General features: G+C 39.4%; 1 protein-coding gene across 2 annotated transcripts in view; it reads right to left on the reverse strand.

Moving 5' to 3' along the window:
* TGFBR3 (transforming growth factor beta receptor 3) overlaps nucleotides 1-23401 on the reverse strand; it is a 112375-nt gene extending 88974 nt beyond the window's left edge. For both annotated transcript variants that reach the window (XM_085303552.1, XM_085303553.1), the window contains exon 1: nucleotides 23230-23401. In XM_085303552.1, coding sequence (XP_085159678.1) covers nucleotides 23230-23290 — 61 coding nt within the window. In that variant the 5' untranslated portion in view covers nucleotides 23291-23401. The remainder of the gene's footprint in view (nucleotides 1-23229) is intronic.
* Nucleotides 23402-23985: the final 584 nt, after the last annotated feature.

Consider the following 23985-nt stretch of genomic DNA (forward strand, 5'->3'; position numbering starts at 1 on the left):
CCACCCCAGCGCTGAGAACTGCTTATCAAGTCMCTGCTCTGTCCTGAGCTTGCAGATGGCATCACACTGGAGGGGGAACATAGTGCCCATGCCCTCCTATTTCAAAGCTAAAAAGCTAAATGCTGACAAATGTTTTTCCAACTTCCACACTTCAGACACAAGCTGGCCAGACTGAGTCAGCACCATTTTATTCTAGTAGAAAGAGTTCAAGCCACAATTGAGTCTCCCACAAAGACTCCAAAGATAACAGAGCAGCAGTCCTAAAGCTGTGGCCTACAGGTCACTGGTGGCTCAGAAGCCTATGTAAGTGGTCTATGCAATTGCATCTTCTTCATACCATTTTTAATTAAAGTTTGATGGTTAAGGTGGTCTTTGCAATATTCTGCAAGTTGACTTCCCAGTATTCCAAAAATGCTGGMAACCAGCCAACTGGGGCATGCAGCTAGATATTGCTGTAGAAGATGAACACAACCCCTCACACTTCTGAGTAATAATAAACAGAAGTTAACTCGGACAGTCTTGTTATTAACAGCAATAAGAGAACAAAGTAAGCAAAAAGGTACAATATTTTGTGAATTCTACATAAGTTTGTGTTATATTACGGAATAGGAATTAGCATAATATCTAGCAGGCCAYGGAAAGCCCAAATACCGACTTTTATATCATATATTCTTCAACAAATTTTTGGACGGTAACTTGAAGAAAAAAGACTCAACTACATTCACAAAACAATCATGCAAAGTCACTTGTTAATCTGGCTAAAAAAAAAAGTCTTCTCTCATAGCCATACTACACTAAAATCCAAAAATACAGGGAAAATTTAAAGTAAAGTAAATTCACACAGATACAGTGAGGTGAGTAGCTGACCTAATTTACRCTTTTGGAAACATTTATTTTCACTTTTTCCATATGTGCTAGTTATTCCTCAAAAAATCTCTATAATAGTGGCAACTTTGTTTAAAATAATAATGAAAAAATTTTCCACCACCTTTAGCTTTCAAGTCCCATAGTAAGTTATACATTATACTATAAATCCCATGCATATTTGATTAACTTAAGCTAAATWATAAGCTTAAATAATGTGTTAATACAGGTCTGCTGGTATCTGACTATGYTTTTGTAAACAGAGTATCAAAGGACATCCTGTAAAATAAGATGAAAAAAAAGAAGAGTTTCCTAAGGTCCRCATGCTAGCATCCTTAAAACATGATTTAAAATGCTTATTACCATAAGTGATATTCAATTCCCTGCTACACAACAAGGTCAGCTACAAATGACTTTAACTCTCATGGCAGGCAAATAATTGCAAAAGTGAAAAGCAAGGCTTACTGAAATTTACAGTTGCATTTTCTATTTAAAACAGAAGCATCATTAAAGCTAAGATACAAATTGTCTCTAAGTTACCATAATAGTCCTTACCCATGCAGTTTACTATCGTGAGCTAATCCCAATAGACATCATTTAAGACCATCTGACCACAATCCCATGTGGTAGCCCATACAGTCCAGCAAAATCATGAACACTCCAAAAGTCAACAACTAGCAAAAATTACTTGCAATTTGAGAGCTAATTTTACTAGAAGGATCCCAGAAATACTGTTTGGCTTTAGGTCAATGTATTCAAAAGTATGCAAGACAGCAAATGCAAGAAGTACTCTTAGATGGCTGTCCCTCACACAACCTTAATAGTGGAAGACAGTGAACTCAGTTTTATACATGCTCTCTGTAATTATAATCTTTCCTTTACATCTGCTGTGCTACTCTCAAATTGTTCTTGAGATTCAAAAATTCTAGATCTGCCTTTGGGATGAACAGAAGACAGCCACTAGACTAAACCTAACTGTGTCTCCAAAAACATCAACATTTCTTCAGGCCCTAGATACAACAGTGCATGTYCCCCATGCATTTGGGACAGCGCAGGTAGACAAGGGGGAAACTGCAGCAGCTCGGCTGTGTGCCAGGGTGAATCCAGAGATTAAGGCAGCAGCTGGGCCCTGTGACTTGGCACACAGACATTACTTGCACCTTGCTAGGAAACGTAAGCCCAGGTGCAGCCTTACAAACCAGACACACTGGCTGGCACACGACAGTGCTGCGCCTGCTGTCTCGGGGCACGACAAGGGAGAAAGGCTCTGCGTTTTACATGCAAAGCATGCAGCTCTAACGGCACACGACTGCGGGGATGGGCTTAAATGAGCGAGTTCATACAAGGGTAGACATGACAGATCTATACATACTCTGCTAATTCTATAGGAAGGGGGATAAAGAAAACCACTGAAACCTAACACTGCAGGTTTTCGAGACAAGATGAATCATCYGTCTTCTCACCACAGCCAAAAGCTGAGTGTCTCATTCCCTCCACCTCTTCTCCTTCCCACCAACACCTCCCAGCTACCTTATGCCTATTTTGACACCCATGAGATCCACTTTCCCCAGGAGCTGATTCAACTCACTAACACGGCACAAAACTAACCAGCAATAAAGAGACTAAGTAGGTTTTAGGTTTCCATTGGGCTTTCACATTCTCACTGAATGTGAGAAGAGGGAAGGCCTGAAGAGTGCCAGGGCTGGCTCCCTCCATGGCAGGGGGCTAACCTGTACCACTGGGCCAGAAGAAACAGATCTGACCCCTTTTGGGCAGCAGGGAGCTGTTAAGACTTGAGYGCGCTCATAAAACCACAGCCTGAATACAGAACAACCTTCCTAGAAAGATTTTGTTTATTTTAGAGAAGCTCCTGACTGTGTAGATATATTTTCCTCCTCATCCATGACCAGCWCAACAGCGACACAAAACACGAGTTTCAAAAGCCCCCTCATGCATTTTCAYTTTGCAGTTTCAGCTGACCACGTGACACTTGGCCTACCTACCACATCTCACATTATTTCCTTCACATCCCTTCAGTTTACCGTACACACTATTTGTTCAGTACCTTTGCACAGGTATCATGGACATTTTGGGATACAACTAGGAATTTACTTAGGGAAAAAGATGAAGTGGTTGAGTATTGCAGTTACAGGCACATACACATCCGGGTCAGCCGTACTGTGGTCTCAGCGAAAGGCAGAGCCCCTCAGCTTTAACTCTGTTTTCCTGCCCTTGAGATCAGTTTGCTCAAGATTAACATACACATCTGTTGAAAACAGCAACTGATATAAATGGAGATAGCTTTATGACACTCCTAGTCCCTTGCAAATCTGACTTGCACATTYTTGACTAAATCATTTTGCAGTGGAGAGAATACAACGAACACAGCTTAGCAACTGCCTTGATTACCAAACAGGCTTCATACAATACAGTAGTAAGTTCTGTATTAGTATATATGCTCCATAGCCATTTGGCCAATACATTAACAAAAAATTTAGCAGAAATGAGAACAACCAGTCACACTTAGGCTACAGGGATGTGTAGGGATTTGTTCCACTTTTGAAGAGCCCACAGGAGACTGTTGTTCCTAAACATTAAAACTTTACATCAAGTTGTTACTTTACTTAGCAGTACCAAACTCTCCATTTACAATGGCAGGACATTGCAATCATGACACAAGATGCCTTAGACTTGCTTCCAACCAGCTTTCCTATAAGCCCACCATGAATACTTCAGAAGAAGGCAAGGTTGGGGCTAACCCCTTATTAAGTGATAAGCAAACTGCAACACATTTCAGGACATCTCTCCTCTTCATTTTCCATGTTAAGTTCCTGGAAACCAAAAGGACGCGAGTTTACAGCTATGCTGCAAGTATTGTCTTAGCTGCAGAAGCATCAGACCTGAGTGTGAGGAATCTGGTGTTTGGATGGTTTTAACGGTTTATTAAATGCATATACTGTAGCCTTGATTCATTTATATACTGAGGATCTTACGGCAGTGTCCTTCAGTTACTTATTCTAGTTGAATCAGGCTAACGCTTTATATCCAGACAGAATCATTTTTCAAGGAGGCTGAAGGAACTGTCAAACGCTTTTGTCTGATTAGCTCTCAGTTACTCTTAGTTCTACTTCTAGGTTTTGGGGAGTGGAGACAGGAGTATCACTTTAAAAAAAAACAATTTGGGGAGACAGGAAGGGGCTTGGTAACTTTTTTTTTTTTTTTTTTTACTTTTATGTAGAAAAAGCCAATATTAAAAAGAAAGATTAAAGCCTTCTGGTCATTGCAGAAGGGTTGCTTCTATGCAAGTATCCTATGGTGGGAGAGCCTAAGAGGAGCTCTTTTGGATCAGTACAAAATGCTGCCTTGCAGCCACTAGATTTTTTCCAGTGTAAAGAGGAGTGACCGTTTGTCAGCTAGTAGCAGAACACACACACAAAAAAAACACTAAAAAAGAGATTCTGATCAGTGAAGTCTCACTTTTTCCTTCAAAAACAAAAACACATTCATTCCAATATTCCAGTTTAGGGTTCCCATACTCCCAGTGGGAAATCCTGGGTGGCTATACAATGGTGCAGCCCTTGCATCCAATACATCCCCACATAGCAGCCATCTCTCCAGGGCTTCCAAACATCTGACAGCCTTTCAAGAACAGCATCAATAAGTCCTGATCAAGCTGCTGGGTCTCAGAAAACCTTGGATAAATGGCCAAATTCCTGCTATTCTGTCCATAAGAAATTTCCAGGCTGAAAAGGCATAGTTAAAAAAAAAAAAAAAAGTGCTGTTACAAACTAACTTCCAAGCATCCTGGTACAAGAGGGCAATGTCTAACCGAAAGGTCGGTTGCTGCACTTAAAGAAACTGTGAATCATAAACAGGGATGAAGGCCCAACTGGGCTAACAGAAGATGAGCAGCTCAGAGAAGGAGCGCAACACACACTTTCTACAAGTCACATGCATTTCAATGTCTGTATGCATTCTGCTTGACAAGTTGTTTGCTGATGGGCTCCACACTACCATCCGGCTGGAAAAAATTGTATGGCCATCTGCTATCTGGTATTGCTACTTATACCAAAGACACCAGTCCTTCCACTACACAAYTACATCCAGCATATGCAGAACTGGGAATCAAAAAGACTGAATTATCAAAAAACAATTCAAATTCATTTCCATTACTGTTTTTTTATTGTACAGGATGATCTGATAGTTTTTTGCCTCAAAGGAGAAAAAAGCCTTTTATGGGAGGAAAAACACCTACAATTCAGACCAGCACTGAAATTGTGTAATCATGAACAGCAGAGAGTCTTTAGCCATAAACAGGCTTTTTAAAAATAAACATACCAATAGCATCCAGAGGTTTGTTTGTTGTAATATCTGTCTGGAAAAGTATGTGCTTTACTTGTCTTTTATTTTCTCATATTCTGCTGCTGCTTCTATAAAACTATCAATATTGAGACAAATAAATCTGTTCTCATTTAAGCCAACAGCTTTTGGATTACAGCTATAAAAGTAGAAACAATCTTTGTTTTTTCCTCCTCAAATTGGAAGAAACTGAACTTTGCTCTCTAATAAGGCTGACTCAACAGGATGAGCAGAAGACAAGGGCAGAGGTCAAGTGGCCTAAGAAATCCCTGGTTTAAACCTCCTCACCAAGGAGCTGACCAAAAGCAACAGAAACAATACCTGAACACTAACAAGCTCAGGGCTTTCAACACACACTGAAAATGAACTGTTTAAAAAATAACTTTACATATTAAACTCAGTTAAGCTAACACTGAAATGCAAAAAACAAACAACCCTTTTCTAGCTCAGAAGCCATTCCACCAGAATTCAGCACGGCCATCGCTATGCTGGAAGTTATCTTGAAGCAAGATGTCATAAATCAAAATTGCCAAGTCTATCTATAAACCCATATAAATAATTCTCAGACTACTTTCAGAGTGTCAAGGATCTGCTGCACTTAAAATGCTCGGACTCAGCAAGACAGATGTAGGCTTCCTAAAGACATAACTATCATTTAAAGGGCGACTTAACACTTATGATAAATGGTTTGCACTAACGACTCTGTGGCTATATTTTCCTTTTTTACAACCTATTAATGTTAGTACCACTAATTTATAAGGCAAAATAAATTTAGGAGTTTAAAAAGGAAGCTTGTCCTTAGGCAAATAACTCAGTCAGTTTTAGAGTCAATTGGAATGCTGTCATTTATTTGCCTAACTCAGAATGTTCTTTTTGAAGGCCTTACATGAGAAAATAGTACTTTGTAGTTAATCACACCTCCACTTAAAAAAAGCTTATTGTTAAACTCACTTGATGGAAGTGCAGCTGAAGGTGGGAGTATGCAATCAAACAACACCTGGCTGTAGTGCAGCTGTACAACCTATGTCACCTGCCATACCTGGTCTTCCACTCCCTTGAACACAAGGGTCTGGCTATGAAATACGATACCAACCATGAATGGGAAACAACGGACTCACAAACTTAACTGAAGTTGAAATCTCAGAATTATTTAAGGAACACATGGACTGACATTGCATAGCACTTCAGTTGCCAGGAGAAGCAGGGCACCAACTCGAGACACCTGAACTTTCTGTAGCACATGCTCCCTCTTTCCAGCCCAGCATGGAAGAAGCTCCTCTCCACAGAGGCTGAGGGACAAACATGATTTTCCAGGCTGAAGCCAGACAAAAGCATTTGCAAATGAGGGGGAGGCCCCTGTCTCCTTCCTTCCATCCCCTATATATCTGAACTGTATGACATAGGCTAGATAACTGAAATTCATTATGCTTTGATTTATCTCCCCCAATTCTTTCCTTCACAGTCTTTGCTCTCTACTCCCTTTCTTCACAGCTTCTCACTTTTTTTCTCCCCACTCAAACCCCATCTCTACTTCCTTAAGCCTCTACAAAAGTTAAATGAACATAAATTTGCTGGTTTGTATCATCATCTTTTTCACTCTGCCCACACGTTCCAAAACACTTTTGTCACCCTGCTTTATACATTTCTTTCCATCTAATCKCTGAGGCAGGAATCACTGGGGCCTTGGTAAAATGATATCCATATTGTCTCTTGATTTACAAGCATCCAAGCTCAGCTCTTCCTATCTGCATAAACACACCATGCCACAAGGTCATCACAACAGAAGTCCATGCTGCAGGAAGATAACAAGTGTGACGTGCTTTAACATACAAGTGTTATCTTGTTTGACCAGACACTACCATGTGTCCAGTCACAGTGTAACCCAGGCCCATAAACCTCACGTGAAGCCAATTATAGGACAAAAAGATGACACGCACCAGTAAAATGTTTTTATAAAAACAGAAGTGTCATTCTTGGAAGGCTGAAAGCCACTAAAAAGCTACCTACTTTTTTTCTAGGTGATGTTCCTACATTTTAAATGTGTGTTGCTTAAACAGAATGCTACCTTTTTATGTGGTTTGCTTTTCAATATAAAGTGATTTTCTTGGTAGCATCCTCTAGCCATTCTATAGCCTACAACTCAAGAAACCTGCTGTTCTGTCTTCATCCTAAGATTGAGTTTAAGGCCCCTTTTTATGCCTAGCACATCAGAGTTCAGACAGAAACCCAAGAGCAGTCTTATATTAAAGAACAACCTTTTGTTATGTTAGAAATTATTTGCAAGCTAATTTGCATTTTACACTTACCTTTGTTTATTAAAAACTAATTTAGAGACTATACGAGAACTTCAACACTTTTCCCTCTGTGGGTTTCTTCTTAAAGTCTTGTTTTCAGGTAGTCTGCTCTGTTAAAATGAGGAAAGTCTGAAGCACATTATCCACACTAATAGCTGAAAGTCACTACCCAACCGTGCGCGTTATATGGTCTAATTCTGTAATATGTTTTCTTCTGAGATATAATAATGAGCCTTGTATTTCTTTGTTTTTAACAAAAGTTTAGAGATACCAGAATCTTTTAAGGAAATAGTGAATCATTTTGGAAGGCTTTATGTAGTAAGAGTCAAAGTGACAATTCTTCCTAGGTCTTGCAGTTTCATGGCCTCAACTTCACAAAGGAATTGCTCTCTTGGATCCCTGCTTATAGGAAAGTATCTCCAAAAGAATAAGACAACCAATAAACTTGAATTTTTTGGTGAGGAACATATCAATATATACATTTAAATGATGAACATTCGCATTAAATAAGCCACAAAATCCGCAGAGAGACCATGTGTTTTCTTTTCTGCAGAGGATCCGAAACATGGTAATATACTTGCAGTTTAATCAAGTTAGGGCCAGCAAGTATGCATACTGTAAGACAGCCAAGTTGTGAAATCATTACCTTAAATTCAACGTATATGCTGAACACTTCTTAAGCAGGCACATACTGCCTTCAACTCCCACTGAAATCTGCGGATTCTTGTGGGGATATTGGGTTTTTGTGTGTGTGTGTGTGTGGGGGGGGGTTATTATTATTATTATCTCACAGGGTCAAGCCCTTAGTCCTTAATCAGGCAAGAATCCAGATGAAGTCCACAGGAGATCTGCCAGAGAGTGAACTAAATGAAGAGTGAGAAAGGATGAGTTTAAACAACTTGGGAGCAGATCTTTATACAGAACAGAGTTGTGCATATTGTATGCCTGATTCATAGAGAATAATCTGGCTTATGCAGATGACAACCACATGTAAAAAGATTTGACCGTATATATCCTACACATGCGCCGCCTCTTAACTGAAAAGAGAAAGGGACTAGCATGATTTTGAAGATTATACAAAATGTAAATTTTAAGAGTGAATCAATTTTTCCAGTGCTGAGGTTTTAAAAACTGCTGAAGTAACGATAAAAAAAATTAAATTCTGAAATAAAGCACTTCCTAAATAGCACTTTTCAGGCTCTTCTCTATCCCCCACCCCTCCTCCAGCAATTAAACAAACCTCACATCAGAATAAAACTGTTCTCAGTGAACAAGGAAAACTGTTCAGTTCAGAAATCTCAACTTGAGACTTGTGAAAAAGACTATCTGTAAAAATCAAACCCTTCTAAAAAAAAAATCACTAATGTCTTTCTTGCCATTTCCCTTGATGCACGCCTTATATAAGGATTTTCTTACCAAATGCTGCCTCTCACTTGTATTTCTCCAGGAAACATATCTTATGCCCTACTCTTTGCACTCTTTACTCCCTTCCAACATTTAAAAAAGAAAAAAAAAAAATCTCCTCCCCTTGTTTTCTTTCTGCTCATTTCTTCCTTTACTAAATGTGTTCTTTGTTTCATAGTAATAGATATTTTCCCATATAGTTAATAGGGATGTTTAAAGACATGCAGAGACGTGGTTCTACGAGAGTTAACTGAGTCCATATTTTGCTAATGTCCTGACCAGCTGCTTGTTAGCTGTAACAGAAAAGAGCATGCACATTGGCAGTTAACTGTTAAAACTCTTTTTTGAAACTACTAATAAGTTGAAAACAATTCAAGCCCAAGAATGCAACGTATACTCCCAGGCCTGTGTCAGATATAAAAGGAGAACTGAAATGGCCTCCACGTGAAATCACAACGGCTCTTTTCCTCAAAGCATCTCTTCTTGACTTTTGCTTTGTTTCTTGGTAAGGGAAGTTGGGGAAAGAGTTTTAATTCAGGAAATAAGTCATTTGTGCCTAACACTAACACAGCTTTTATAAGCCATGCATCCTAGCTGCCTGGAAAAAAGCATCATGGAACCACAGAGCTGATTCAAGTTTCACAAGCACATCTAAAATATTCCCTTCCAAAGGCTCCGCAGGCGCTTAAGCCCATTGCTTTGTAGGAGGAGTTCATGTCTAAGAGCTCGCCGGAGCCAGCCCAGAGCTCCCGCGACACTACCACCTGACAGGCATCACGAAGGGGACTGGATGGGCCGAAGACGTAGTGCAGTTCAGCTGCCCCCRCCAGCACAGAAACTCCAGACGCTTTTCTGAACAAGCGAGCAAAAAACCAGAGTTCAGCAAAACAAAATACAGACAAATCCTACAGACAGAAAATATTAACTAAACGTGAAAGTCTAAAGATACTCATGCTGCAAGCACACAGCAGCTTTCTTGCCTTTAACTGGAACTAGACACCTGAGTAGTATGCCCTTTTCCTTCCAACAAAAGGCACACCAACAGCATTACACATGGTGCGAGTAGTGAGAAGTCTTACAGTGAGACTTTCAAAGTGACTTGGCAACACTTACCACACTATAACCCTGTTTTCCAGTACAGTAAGTATAGCATTATTTAGAAAACAGTCACAGTATCCTGGAACTTACCAGATGTACAATAACCTTGCAGTGCAGTCTGTGGGGCCTCCTGCATGCTTTGTATGCTGTGAAACTGTCCCCACAAAGGGCACTAATCAAAATGAGTAATGTATCTTCCTGCTAAACACTAGAAGCGCACATAAAAGCTATCACYGAGTCAGCATTTGGTGGTAGCAGCTTGTACCACAAAACCTGTTTTGCTGGAATTTACAACAGTCTGAAGGTGGCCACTGCTATACATCTTCCATATCTGGATCTATTTTTTAGAAGGAAAAAAAAAGAACTTTTAAATGACCCTTTCCAATGTATCTATAAGGAAAAACATCAGGTTTTGATTTTGGGGAAGAAGAGAGTCAGGGAATGTCTTTTCCAACATAGAAGAATTGGCTATTGAATAAAAGCCATTTGAATACAAACAAAAACAAGCAAAGGACCCGATTCAAGGTCCAGCAAGTCACTGTGAGTCTTTTTGTACAGTTTGGTAGTGTTTAAATCAAGCACTAATGTTTTAGGCTTTCATGTGCTAACCGGTGAGCATAATGCACTGAGTTTGAAGGGTTCCAGCTCAAAGCCCTGACAAGGACTGTTGCCTCCAATTTATTTAACAGTCTTAACAGCAAAAGCATGCAAGCTCCCACGTTGTTGCATTGCAGAATGATGGATTTCCTTCCATAATGTATTGTGTATCACTACTGCAAACTATTGCTAAGTTGGCAAACCCTTGCTATAGGTGCAACTGCAYGAGCATAAAGTGTAGTTAGGCGAGTAAATCAAATCTCTTATTGCCACATGTTCCACTTCCAACATGACACAAACTTAGTGGCTGATATCTAACTGTGTCACCAGCTTGACGAATAATAGTTATTCAAAATACTTTAAGAATTTTATATTATACTTTAAGAGGAGACCCAGTTTTGATCTCACACAAACGTGACCCACTCCTGTAAGCAGGGAGGCCGTTCACCCTGTCAACCTCCACCAAGGGCCCCTCTGCTCACTCTAGCAATCCCACAGGTGCAGGGAAACCCAACTGTTCTCCCAAGCTCCAAAAATCCTCACATTACCACATGGGAGCCAGGCTGAAACTTGTTATTCATATCAGAGGACCAACAATAAAACTCCATTCACTTCAATCACACTAATAAACACTATTTTAGTAATATATTGTGAAATTCAAAATAAATCACTGGTCATACAATGCAAGAGCAGTCTTAACATTACACTGCAGGGGAAATTACTTGGTCAAGCGTAAGCCTGAACATTTCCCAGCTTTAAAAATCAGCACTACTCCCATCTGACCAACTGAAAAATGGTACCAACACTTTCTAATGGGATACCAGTGACTGAAGAAACAGTCATYGCAGTATGTGACTTCAAGGAATCAACACAGACCTGATTCATAACAAGACGGAAGCAGAAACAGGCCAGTTCACCAGTCCCACTAATCTGAGCCCTACCAATGTCACTAGCTKGGCCGGAAAAGAAAATTAAAGTTCTTGTTCAGCACAAACTCCCTATTCTCTGGACTAACAAGGCTACAGCTACAAATCAAATTTATTCAAAAGCATGAAAAGTGTACTCTCACTCACAAGTTCTTTAACTGCCCTTTATATAATCATTAGCAGTTTAGTCAACCACTTCGGACAATTAACTGTAGCTTTCATTCACCATAAAAACCAAGATGACATCRTAACTACTCATCATACTTCGTCAAGTCATTGTATTAAAAAAAGTATTTAGATTACAAATCTGCAGTGTAACTACATTGTTATATTTAAACATTGTGTGAGATCATCTGGGAGATTAGAAGGATGGTTGTTTAAGAAGTCAGTGCCAGCTGATACATGTACATACTAAGAGCATTACAAAGGTAATCAAACATTCTTAGTGACGTGATCACCCAAACTAAGAAAACATACCAATACGTATCTTTTATACGGACAGCTACAGTAAGGTATTAGACACAGAAAGAGGAACATACCCCAAAGGAAAGAGGGGAGTAGAGAGCACCAGGCACCTATCGCGCCCCTTTGCATCTGAGCGAGTGAGTAATAACGYGAGTCATCTCACTGGAACTACCACCGCCCTCCCGGGGGAGGTTCTCACTTAATCTCTAGCCATAATTGTACCAGTCATGGCCTATTTAACAAAAGACCTAACGAAAAGTGGAGAGAGAGAAAAAGCCCTATATCAAGATCTAATTGTGGACACTTTCTAGTTGCAGTAGCTTGCAGCCCACGAAGAAGCAAACTGAATCTCCAGGAATGCTTTCCAGCAAGGGACCCCATTCAGGAGCACTGGGATATCAATGTATGAGATGGCGTCAAAGCGAACCAGATACAAATCATCTCTCTTCTGCTGGGATGGAGTATTGCTGCAATCAAAAGTCTAGCAAAAGTTGCCAGTACAAGGAAAGAAAACAAATATCAGAATTCATTGAATTAATTCAGTCAGCTAGGACAAAGTGTTTATCTATTGCTGTAAATCAATCTTGCTCCCTAGTCCAAAAAGCATTGATTCGTTCCTCAGAAATCCTCCCTTATATTCCTAATTCTGATTTTTCTCTATATTTTGGGGAAATAAATCATGTTGAATTATAGACAGATACTTGAACATTTGATATACAAAATCTTAATTGAGTTTATTATTTTTTTGTAGAGAGGGAACTACACTCAGACTCTTTTAGGCAGAAAAATATTTCTTTGTTCACAAACTCTTTGTTAGCAAACTCTTAGACAATTTTTTTTGATGAAGACTTTCTTGTAATGTTTGTTTCAACATCACACAAGCAAGAAGTAACTGGTTAGACCTTCTCTGCATGCAGGAAGATTTTAACAATGCCATTAAACAGCTCAACACTCAAAACTTTCATTAGGATTCTTTTCTCCTGAATCATGTCAATAAATTCGAAGTTTGGTCTGATATTCATCAGCATGGACTTACTCACAGGCTTCTTGCTGCAGATGCACATCTGAGATCCTGTAAATGTGACATAGGCCTGGAATTAAGTAACTTAATTTGATTAAATTCAAAATCAGCTATCATAAAGCTTTACACATGGCTTTATCATAGGCTCGTAACTGCTTTAGAAGTCCTAGCTTTGCTAATTCTAATGGAAAATAAGATTTCAAGAGAATTCACAAGCAACAGAACAAAATGTTTTCAAGAATGCTTATTTTTCTGCTACTGACATTAAATATTCATTACATTGAGCATTTCAGTAATGTTTTTTGGCTTTGAGGTTTTTGGGGGTTCTTGTTTTTTTGGTGTCATRGAGAACACTAAAGGCAATCAGCTGTCCTAACAAGACAGACTAGGAAGTATTTACTTAGTTGTTACAGTTCAGGCAATTACGGTCTTTTCCTTTAAAAAATAGCACCTCAAAGAAAGTCCTTCCTATTATGCATATTTTAGCACTCTTACTTTCATCTGTGAAGATGTATGTTATCAGAGAGATCACACCTTAGTGCTGGGAGAATGAAAGGCCATACAGGGAACAATATGGCCAAGAGCACTATTTCAGCAAGGGGGAGGGGGGAATTGCTTCCAAAAAGCAATTGAGACAAGTAATACTCAAGGTAATCTCTGAACAGTTTTCTTGCCAATTTTTTCAATTACCCATTACTTTTTCAGCTTGGAGGCTAAAGTATGCCACAGAACAATTAAAATCATTAATACCACAAACAAACTCTGCCAACCCAATCTAACATTTCAAAGATGAAAATGAGAAAAACTGGCACCCTCTAGAAGGCACACAGTTAACAAATCATCTCTGAAGATGAAGTCTGCCCTAATCCAAGAAACTGAAGCCTCATCTAAAACTTCTACCAAGTCGCTCAAACTATGCATAGGATGTAATGCAGTCCTACTTGCTGTTGTGAGTTTTCTCCTAATGATGAAAAAAAAAATCACATTTCACCTGAAAATCTTTTTGCCTGCAGCAAATTAAGAGCTCTCACCTATCTTTTTCCCTTGTTGGCTTTAGTATGACTGGTTCTACTTCTCATAAAAATAGTGATTTTTTTAAAATAAGAGCTATAATTTCAGAAGAGGAGGAAGGAGGAAAAAAGCAGCAGCTCCATGAAGTTAAGACATTTCTCAGGACATTGCCAACTAATTTATAACTTGCCAAAACTTCAATCAGCTTGTTCCTTCATGAGAGCACRAAAAATTTCTGTAGTTCAGCATCTATTAGTCTAAACACGAGTAAGGAAAGAAAAAAGCATGAATGAACTTTCAATAAAGCTTTTTTCCATTTTCATGCCTCAACTAAAGAAAAAAAGGTTTTGAAGAATTAGTAAGATAACTGCAGTTAGCAACAATATGATCCAAGCACTTTAAAGCTATTATGTTAGTCCTTCAAGCAGTCCTGCACGGAAGACAGGACAGAACGCATCTGTTTTACACATCAAGAGGCCAAGATTGAGAGATGAAATAATTCACGGCAAGTTCACAGAGAAAGTCGCTAATCAGAATAGAAGCCTTTCATCTTTCAGTCAAAAGCCAACATTTGTAGACTAGGCTGATGCATTTAATAGACCTGCGGCCATCAGGCCGAAGAGTCTCCACAAGAACGTGCACACGACCCACGACCCAGCAACGAGCCGCAGCCAGGAGGAACAGCCCTGACAGTCCGCAACCCGCTCCGTGCCTCTCCCTCCGGGCATTCGCGATTACTCACCACGCAGGACGTACACATGCACACCGAGCCACACAGGCCAGCCGCGTGGTGGTCATGCAAAACACGCACATCCAGTCAGCGGGCAGGAGAGGCTCCACCTCCACATGCGGATGCTGCCCAAGCAGCTCGTGCATCTGCCAGCACCGCCCCGCACCACGCAGGGGTAAGGCCATTACCCTGATACCCAAACAAGCCAAAAATTACTGTAGATCTCCCCTGGCTGGTCTCATTCCCCCAACTCCACTGCAGAAATCAGGTTTGAGCCAAGCGATGCCTGTACCACGACCTTCCACACTACCCACGTGCCCAGGACAAGTTGCAGACAAACAACAACGCACTTCGAGCTCTCCGCCCGCAGCCTGCGTATGAATGCTGCTATGCCAGACCAGATCCCACGTGGAGGGCACAGCAAGACAGCAAYGCAAGGAAGCATTCAGAAACGGAAGAGTTTTCAGCAGAGGGGCAACAGGCAGCCAGGGACCCTACCCGACCCGGCTGAGCAGGGTCTCGCAGTCCTGTTGCGCGTTATGAGTCCCAATCACCAGCTGCCCCAAATGGAGAAGTTCAGTCCAGAGTTTTCTGCTCTGCGTTGCATYAGCAGCAGCTTCTTTGAAGACAGTAAAGCTATTTCAGAATCGTGTCAACAGAATTGAAAGCAAAGCAGAGCTCCTGGAAACAACTGGGGAAACATTTCTGGGAGCCTCTCATCAGAAGCCAAATCTATCCTCCCCTCCAGTGAGGGGGCAGTGGGTATGACAGGCTACCCTACATAGGGCTTCAGAGTTCCACCAAAATACAGCAACTCTCAGGATACTTGAAAGCATGGAAAAATACCTCCTCTATCCAATGAGTGTAAGCACAAATATTCCACTGTTGGCAAGAAGGCAGAAGGGCCCAAGGAAATAATTAAAAAAAATTAAAAAGAGGCAGCATTACCCTGCTGCACCATTATAAAGTTTTTGCTGAAAAGGTAAAACAACAAAACAACAAACCTTGAAGTGTTTCTCCTCTCTAATACTTGATTTACTCAAGTGTTACTCCTCCCATTCTCTGCTTCCTAACAATCAACGAAGAGGTAAATATGTTCTCAGTTTACTTCTTTCTATCCCTGCCAGTTACAACCCATTTTTATTAACTGTTTATTATCAAGTCCCACAAAATGTCAGATACGGGATCAATAGAGCTATGTTCTATAAAGAACACTTAAAAATATTAAGTACATATGAAGCAGCAATGTCATGCAATTATTAAAAATGTTTGCTTTTGTCATTTGGGATCAAAAATCTCCCCTTGGTGAAATTCCATTAACTTAAAATGTTTACACCACAGATGAATCTAACACAGTGCCTCCAGCTAATAAAACTTTGTGCTAAACATTTTTTTCCTCCAAACTCATCTCTCCTGTGACTTATAGCCTAAGGGATCTCAATTCCYTTTACTCTGTCATTAGCTACAGAACATGAAATTATTTTTCTTCTTTGAAAAGTAATATATTTGGTCCCTATATTTTCTATATACTATATGTAACCAAAACCACTAGTGGTAAAACAACACTGTTGATGCATGCAAATCTACTTCAGCAGAAAAGCTTATCAAAGAAAAAAGGCTTGCAGAAATTCAACTCGCATGAAAAATACAAGTGGCATTTTTCTTCCTAATAGCAGATGCTCCATTTCTTGTTGAGACGCTTACAATTGCATTCACGACTGTTGGGTTTTGTGGTACTATGGCACATAGCCTAATTCTTCCTGTCCTGTGGCAACAGATAAACTGTGCTGCTTTATGCTTGCACACGCCCTGAATAGTACTAAGGCTCTGCAGGATGCTAGCAGTACATCACAAATTGTCTCAAAAACAATATATACACACAGTTACAAAAAGAGAACTTTCAGAAAATTCATGGAGACCAACCTACTGACAGGATCAAACAGATCAAATGGCAGAACTCCTATTATTACCGGTCAAAAGTAATATCCAAGCACAGAATAAAGTTACCCATCTCGAGAGACAAGGTTCAAAATATCCATAAGCTGAATCATCTAAAGCCATCTGAGAAAATTCTAATGAGAGAATAATTTTAACACAGATAAAGTTTGTTTTGTTTTGTTTTTTAAAAAAGGGTAAATACATCCTAGTTTGAAGATAATTTTTCTTAGGTATGTCCCAGAGCAACTACCACCACACTCTGCAGACCTGTGGGTTCAGAAAACTTCTGTGCCTCTTCTTGAGATTAGACAAGATAAAACATCCTGATTTTAATTAAGTAGGTATGTCCTTTTTATTTTTTCTTAGTTATAGAGAGATTTTTAAGATAAATGAAAAAAAAAGGAAAAGAGGCCCAGAAAGGGTTAATAAGAGCCTGCAGTAGATAAAGCATTAAAAAAAAAATCTAAAAACAAAATCTAATTCCTACAAAAAACAAAGAACTATTTTCAGCATATTTATAAAGTAATTAGGTGATACTCAGAATTTGTTAAAGATCCGTTTCTCTTAAAATTTTTAAATAAATTTTCTTAGAAAAAAAGGTTCAATGTTATTCACTGTACTGTGTTATGATTTTCTACAAAATCTTTTTCATCATTTGATTATTTCCTTCCAGAGATACTCAGTAATGCTGCTGTTTGCCTGCATCTGTACCATACAAGGACAGCTTTATGGGCCTGAYGTTTCTTAGAATTCCTTTGGCATCATCCAGAGTCAGTTTTACTCAAAGAACCAGACTTTCGTGTTTACTCATAAATGCTCCGCTTCAGCAAAGCGCTTAGAAGTATGCTTAGCTCTTTTGCTGAATCAGGACCTACAACCCCACATCCTACTGCTCCACGTAGGCACAGGACTTTGCTGAAACTCAACTGTTTATAGTTTCAGAGTCTTGCTGATAAAGGAAAAATGCAGTCTGCCGAGTTCAAGCAATTCTAACTTTGTGATACACTTTCTCTACACCCCTAAATTTCACATAAAGCTTTCCAGAATTTGTGTGTGCATGCGTGTGTGTGTGTGGGTGCGCGCGTGTTTCTGGAAGATTAAAATGCCATTTATATATAAACCACACAAAAATGATACAGGATCTAACTCAGTTAGTTAGCTGTGAGACAAATAGTTTGGCTTTTTTTTAATTATAGTCTTCAGAACTAGATCACCAAACAGTAGTGCCTATTATGCTGAAATTGGTGCAAACGTTGATTCCGAGGATATACAGATTTAGTATAACTTCTCAGTTGTGATCAGTTTATTTCAGTATCTCATTTTAAATCATCATTTAATGCTCGAAAAGTGTTGCTTAAAAAAAAAAAAAGAGATTAAGTTTTCCTACATCTTTTAGCTTCATAAGGTTTTCTCACMAAGCTCTCTAATACGAAGTTACTAATTCATCACTTCCTTCCCTAGCAGGGGACATCTGATGTTAAGATATCTCAAATTACCATCAGGATATTAGCTGAATTTTTAAAAATGAAAACAATTTCCACCATTAAAAGCTAGTCAGATGTTTGTAATCACTGTTTCTCAGAAACTGAGAACACAACAAGCTCTGGTTCAAAGAGCATGGCTGTTCCCTTGGAGCCCCTACACGAGGGACCCCCACCTCCCCAGGCTTTCTGGGCTAAGATGTGGCAGTCACAGAAGACCACAGCAGRGACAACAACAGACTGGCTGCAAGAACGAAGGGAAGAAAGAGGGAAGTAAAAAGTAAAAATCTTTGTATCTCCAAAAGTTAAAGCCAGTCTGTGCTTTACTTCAGCTCTAATAATTCAAGAGCCAAACTCTGTCCCTTGGTTCTCCTCTTCTAACCACAATTTAAACAAACAAAAACTTCCACACCTCTAGCAATAAATACTTTGAGGAAAAATAAAACCTACAGTTTAATTACATCTGGGAAATAACCAGTAAACACTGTTTAAAACGGAAGGAAATCTGTGTGACTGACTCCCAGCATATTCTTTTTTATCCTTAGAGCATGTCCTTCACCTTGCAGTAGAAGGACTTTCTATTATACTTTGGAGGATCCTATATTGCTTTTGGAAACAGTGTTCAAGGCCGAGGGAAGTTTCTCTTTAAAAAATGATGTCATGTTATGGCCTGTTTCTTCCTATTGTTACACTCATTAATACGGCACCCATCACTGCCATATCTGGAGGGCACAGATCCAAGAGATACATCAGTATACAAGCAAACAGCCTTACTGAAAATGAAGGACTCATGCTCTAAACGGCACAAGATTACTTAAGAGCAATTAATTTTTTTTTTTTTTTTTAAAAAAAAAAAAAAAAAAAAGGAAAGCAAGCCAGGGTAACAAAACAATTCAGGGAATAATAAAAAGAAAGCCATAAGGACAAACCTAATGTAACCAGATGAACAGTCTTCTGTAATGGGGAACTTACTGGTTTAATTCTTCGACATGCCTACTTAAAATTCAATTCTCATAGTCTCTGACCATCATCCTGACCAACTGTGAAACTATCACAGAGTGAGAGGTGTCTACAAGGTAGCAAAAAGCAACCCCAGCTCCCGGGGGGCTGAGGGAAAGGCACRGCATAGCTGCACGCACAGATTTTGGTTGGTATCAGATGCCACGGCAGCACCTGCCCCAGAAGCCTGGTATGAAACCCCTGGCTGCTCAGGTTGCATCACCCTGCTGTTACATCAGAAATGAAATTCCTTCTTCCCTGCTGAACAGTAAAGCAGGAAAGAAAAAAGAAAAGAGGTGTCCAAAGTGGTTTTTTTAAAAAAAAAGTGTCCCATTCCTTCACAGAAATAACCTATTCTGAAGATTTGGCCCTCAGGGTCTACAGCAGGTATTCATTTCAGTTCTCCTCTAGRACACTTTATCATGCCCCCAACTGCACACATTTGCCAACAATTAGAAGAAATGGGTTCCAGCCTTTGATTTAAGCTACATTAGGACAGAGTATTTTTGCTCCCAAGACTACAAAGCCAGACTTGCTTATGAGGTTACCCAAGGCCGTAGTGCGGTACAGTTCTAAGTGTAGATGGAGTTCTTATGGTGGGCTGCCAGATCTTAGCTTAAGCCCACTTCAAAAATGTAATTCTTTCAGACAAGCAGGTAGTTTGCCAGCAAATCTCTTCTCCCTCCTGTCTCAGACTTTCCACGAGGGAGAAAAATGTCAGAGTAATCCAGGTTTTTCTTGCAGTCTTTTTCTATGCAATTGAAACAGCATAAATATGAGCTTAAAAAAAATCTGCATACAAGCTAGAAATAAATCAGATTTAGATAAGCATCTGGATACATCCAAACAGTAAGAGGAGGTAGAGAAATAGACCGATATTCTTTGAAATTTATACAGACCAGTTTCAATGCAGAGTTAGTAATGTGTACATCCTCAAACCTGTTAGCCAGGAAATGAAAAACATGCATATTCAAACCTGAGCTATAAAGACTGCATCTTTGTGGACCACAACATCTAACTTCATTTTTAGAGAGATATTAACACATTAATACCTTAAAAAGCAAGAATGGAAAGGAAAAAAAAATCCTCAGAGATTCTGTCCAGAAGTGTCACATTCCACATGTATCTGAAAAGACAACAACACTGAAGATACTGGAAAGTCAGCAAGAAAACCTGGAGTAATAGCAGCAGTGTCAATGTAGGGCTGACTTAACGAAAGAAAGGTGGGCTCTCTCCTGCAGCAGCCTCGCTGGCTGGAAAAAGACTCAATGTATAAAAATCATCACCCCAGGGAGGTGGCATGCTGCCCCCTGCCTCCCCCAGGCTTCACCACAGGCACGCACAGATTTTRTTTATAATTCTGAGTTTTATTTGTACTGTGGGGAGTACTTGGATGTTAATGGTTCAAGCCTGAAAAAGCGAGCGCGCTGTGCGCTGGAGATGACAAGCCAGCCTGCAGCACCCTGGCCATCGCGCTGTCAGCGGCCCAGCTGTCAGCCGCACAGCAGACTCATTCAGCTTATGCAACGGGAACATCCTGCTCACTCCCACCTAAATGTCACCTATAACCGCAAACCCCTTGCATTTAGTTCTGTGACTGTAAAGCATAATTATTGTTTGGGTTAATGTGTAACTTAACAGAAAACCTTTGCAAAAAACTATTTAAATAACCTTCATAGAGCTCTCCTTCCTAGCTGTATCTGTTTGCTCAAGATATCTCTCCCCCCTTACCACAGTCCATCAGCTCCTATTGCTCACATCTCACTGCTCAGTAATCAGGATACTCTGCAAAGGACATGAAAGCTAGGTGTTCTCATTAAGAATTTAGGGCAAAAAGAAAAAGCAGGACAGGTATCGCTAGAAACTGAAGCATTTCATCTCCTCCTAACTGACTTTTACCATTTTCTCCCCCTTTTGCTCTCTTCTTCTGGTGCAGATGGTGGGATGGAGCAATCTAAAAGAGGAATAGCTTTCAAGGTAGCCCTGCTCTGAGCAAGGGGCTGGATTAGATGACCTCCAGAGGTCCCTTCCAGCCTAAGTCATATTTATGAATAAGCATCTGAGCAAATCTGAGCCCACAAAGATGTTTGAGAGTTTGCTCCAAGAGCAGCTACCAACAGAGAAAAAAGACACAGAACTGAAAAATGAGAAGGAAAAAAAATCCACACAAATTTCAGAAACAGACATGCTAAGGTTTCTGAACATTGAATATCTTTCTAGCAGCGGTGCTACATTTCATAACACTTTCTAGAAATAAAATTTTTAATTAAAGTTGGCATTAGGAGGCAAGTTGACTTGCCTGCTCAACAACAGCCTCAAGAACAAAATGTAACTGCAACCAATTGAAAAACAATTCTGATTTATCACACTGGCACTTTTTCTGAAGTGATTTTTATGAATTTAGAACGATTAAGACTTGCTCCAAGTAATCCTTCTTCTAAGCCAACACGAGCATTCATATTCTCAGCTCAAGCTCCAGACACTCAGACACACCCTGTATTGCTGAAAGTTCAAGCTATTGCAAAACCTTAGCATCAAATACTATTAAATAATCAAAGTTACTAATGCTGGATGGATGCCTTCAGGAGGTCAGCCCCAGAGAATGTCCCGCAAGGTTTGAGGGCTTGAAACAACATAATTTTCCATGTTGATGATGAAAGCAAGCCAGATTGTAACATATTTAATTGCTCAGTCACGTCTCTTCCAAAGCTGGTCATCTTTTCCACAATGAGAACATCTCAGATTTAAGCAAGACATCTGTCCACTTTTCCCACTACCTCATTTTGCCTGACTGTGTGTGCACTTGGCCTCTTCTCCAATGACCCATGATGTACACAAGCTGGACACAGAAGTTGCTGCCCCTTGGAACCAAAGGAAAACTTTGACAAAGTAAGCATATGCAAAAATTCACTGAATCTGTGCATCTCTTGAAGAAACTATAATATAAGCTAGGTATGTGCAGTCTACAGATCTTTCATTTCTCTTTAGCATAACGTGTTGCTGCAACACATTGTTGTAAAAATATGTATACAGGAAAAAAGTGGGACACATATCATCCCTATAAATGAGAATGCACCTTCCTAACTTACGAGCATTAACACAATTATCATTGATAGCTAAGTGTAAAATAGACTAGACGACGATTAGAAATGACAYGGGAAAGGTTTATCCCACTAAGGGAAAAAGGATGATCTCAGTGACCTATTAAGAGCCCTTCCACACTTTTTCTGGTGATTTTTTTCAGAAAAAAAAATGATTAGAAATTTAATTCCAGATTAGAGACCTTCAAGGCAGCACTAAGCAGAGATACAACATCTGCGCAGCCCAACTCTGCAGAGATCCCCTAGCTCAGGTTCTGAAGCAACAACAGAACAACTGTTGTTAGATTGTAGTATGTGTTATCATAGAATCATAGAACCAGTAAGGTTGGAAGGGACCTCTGGAGATCATCTAGTCCAACCTCCCTGCTCACCAGGGTCCCCAGTTATGTTATGTATATAATATTGTATATGTATATGTGTGTGTATATATATATATGTATATAACATGTAATACGTGTAGTATGCACTGTGCTAGTGAACGTAATTACATTCACCAGCACAACCTGGCACTCATGCAAGTCTAGTCTCTCAACATGGCTAATAGCTTGGCCTCACCCTCATGCTGACACATCTACCCTTCCATTTCCAAAGGTTTCTGTGGTACCCCTCCTCTTTAACATATGAGCCATGCAATTATATTTTTTGTTTTCTTTGTGTGTTTTCAAGATAAATCACAAAGAAGATTACTGCTAATACTGCTAACACTGCTATTCTTTTAAGATTTTAAAGGGGACAACAGGCACAAGAAAACTTACAGAAACACCATCATTTTTTACAACACCGTATCAAAAATCATAATTACAATTTTATATTTACATTTTGGTTTCATAAAAACTTCAGTTGACCTACATTTTTCCAGCATGAACAATCATTATTGTATGTGTTCAGAATTACTGATCAAAAATTTACACTGAATACACGATTTACATAATGCTACCTACCTGCAGCTGCTAGACACAAAATCATCAAAGCAAACACTGGAGTCGCACAACTTGAAGACATTTTTGCAAACACTGTCTTCTGAAATCAACTCCCTTTGTAGCTCTTCACGTAGATTCACTTCCTTTGAAAACTGTGGTATATGTTTTGAAATCAAATCTTCCAATTTTTAATTGCCTAAAGAAAAAAAGTAAAAATATATTTTAATATGAATATATCTTACAGGGATGTTTCTGTCTGTCTAAAATTATCTCTTGCACCAAGAGAAATAGAATTCTTTAAGGAATATTACAGAAGCGCATTTAATAACATGAAACATCCTAGATAACAATAGCTTAGTATTCTTTTCCTCCTGTATTTCAGCACTCTTTTGCAGCCGTTGCTCTTTCATATTACTCATTGTGCAAGTTGTGATCTGCTTGGAAGTGAAATCCCAGAGTCCTTTCTCATAACAAATAGTGAAGTCCTACAGAAGCCTCGAGTAGACCCTATGGGCTCAGACAAACTTATTTTTAAGTATTCAGACATTCCCTAGGTAACTTAAACATTTGTTTATTTTTCAAATGTGCTCTAGTTGCTTTACAGGCAACATAATAAGCCTGACACATCACTTCTCAGTATCACAAATTCTGAAAACTTCTTAACACCAGATATAAAGCTGTTGAGAATCTTTAAGAAATTTCAAGACTTGATATATCAGGTCAGTGAAGCACCTTAAACGTGCCATACAAATAACTGACAATGCTTGAAAACAYTGA

Source organism: Rhea americana, unplaced genomic scaffold (assembly GCF_003343005.1).
Source record: "Rhea americana isolate MKP2758 unplaced genomic scaffold, rheAme1 scaffold_2, whole genome shotgun sequence".
Taxonomy (NCBI): domain Eukaryota; kingdom Metazoa; phylum Chordata; class Aves; order Rheiformes; family Rheidae; genus Rhea; species Rhea americana.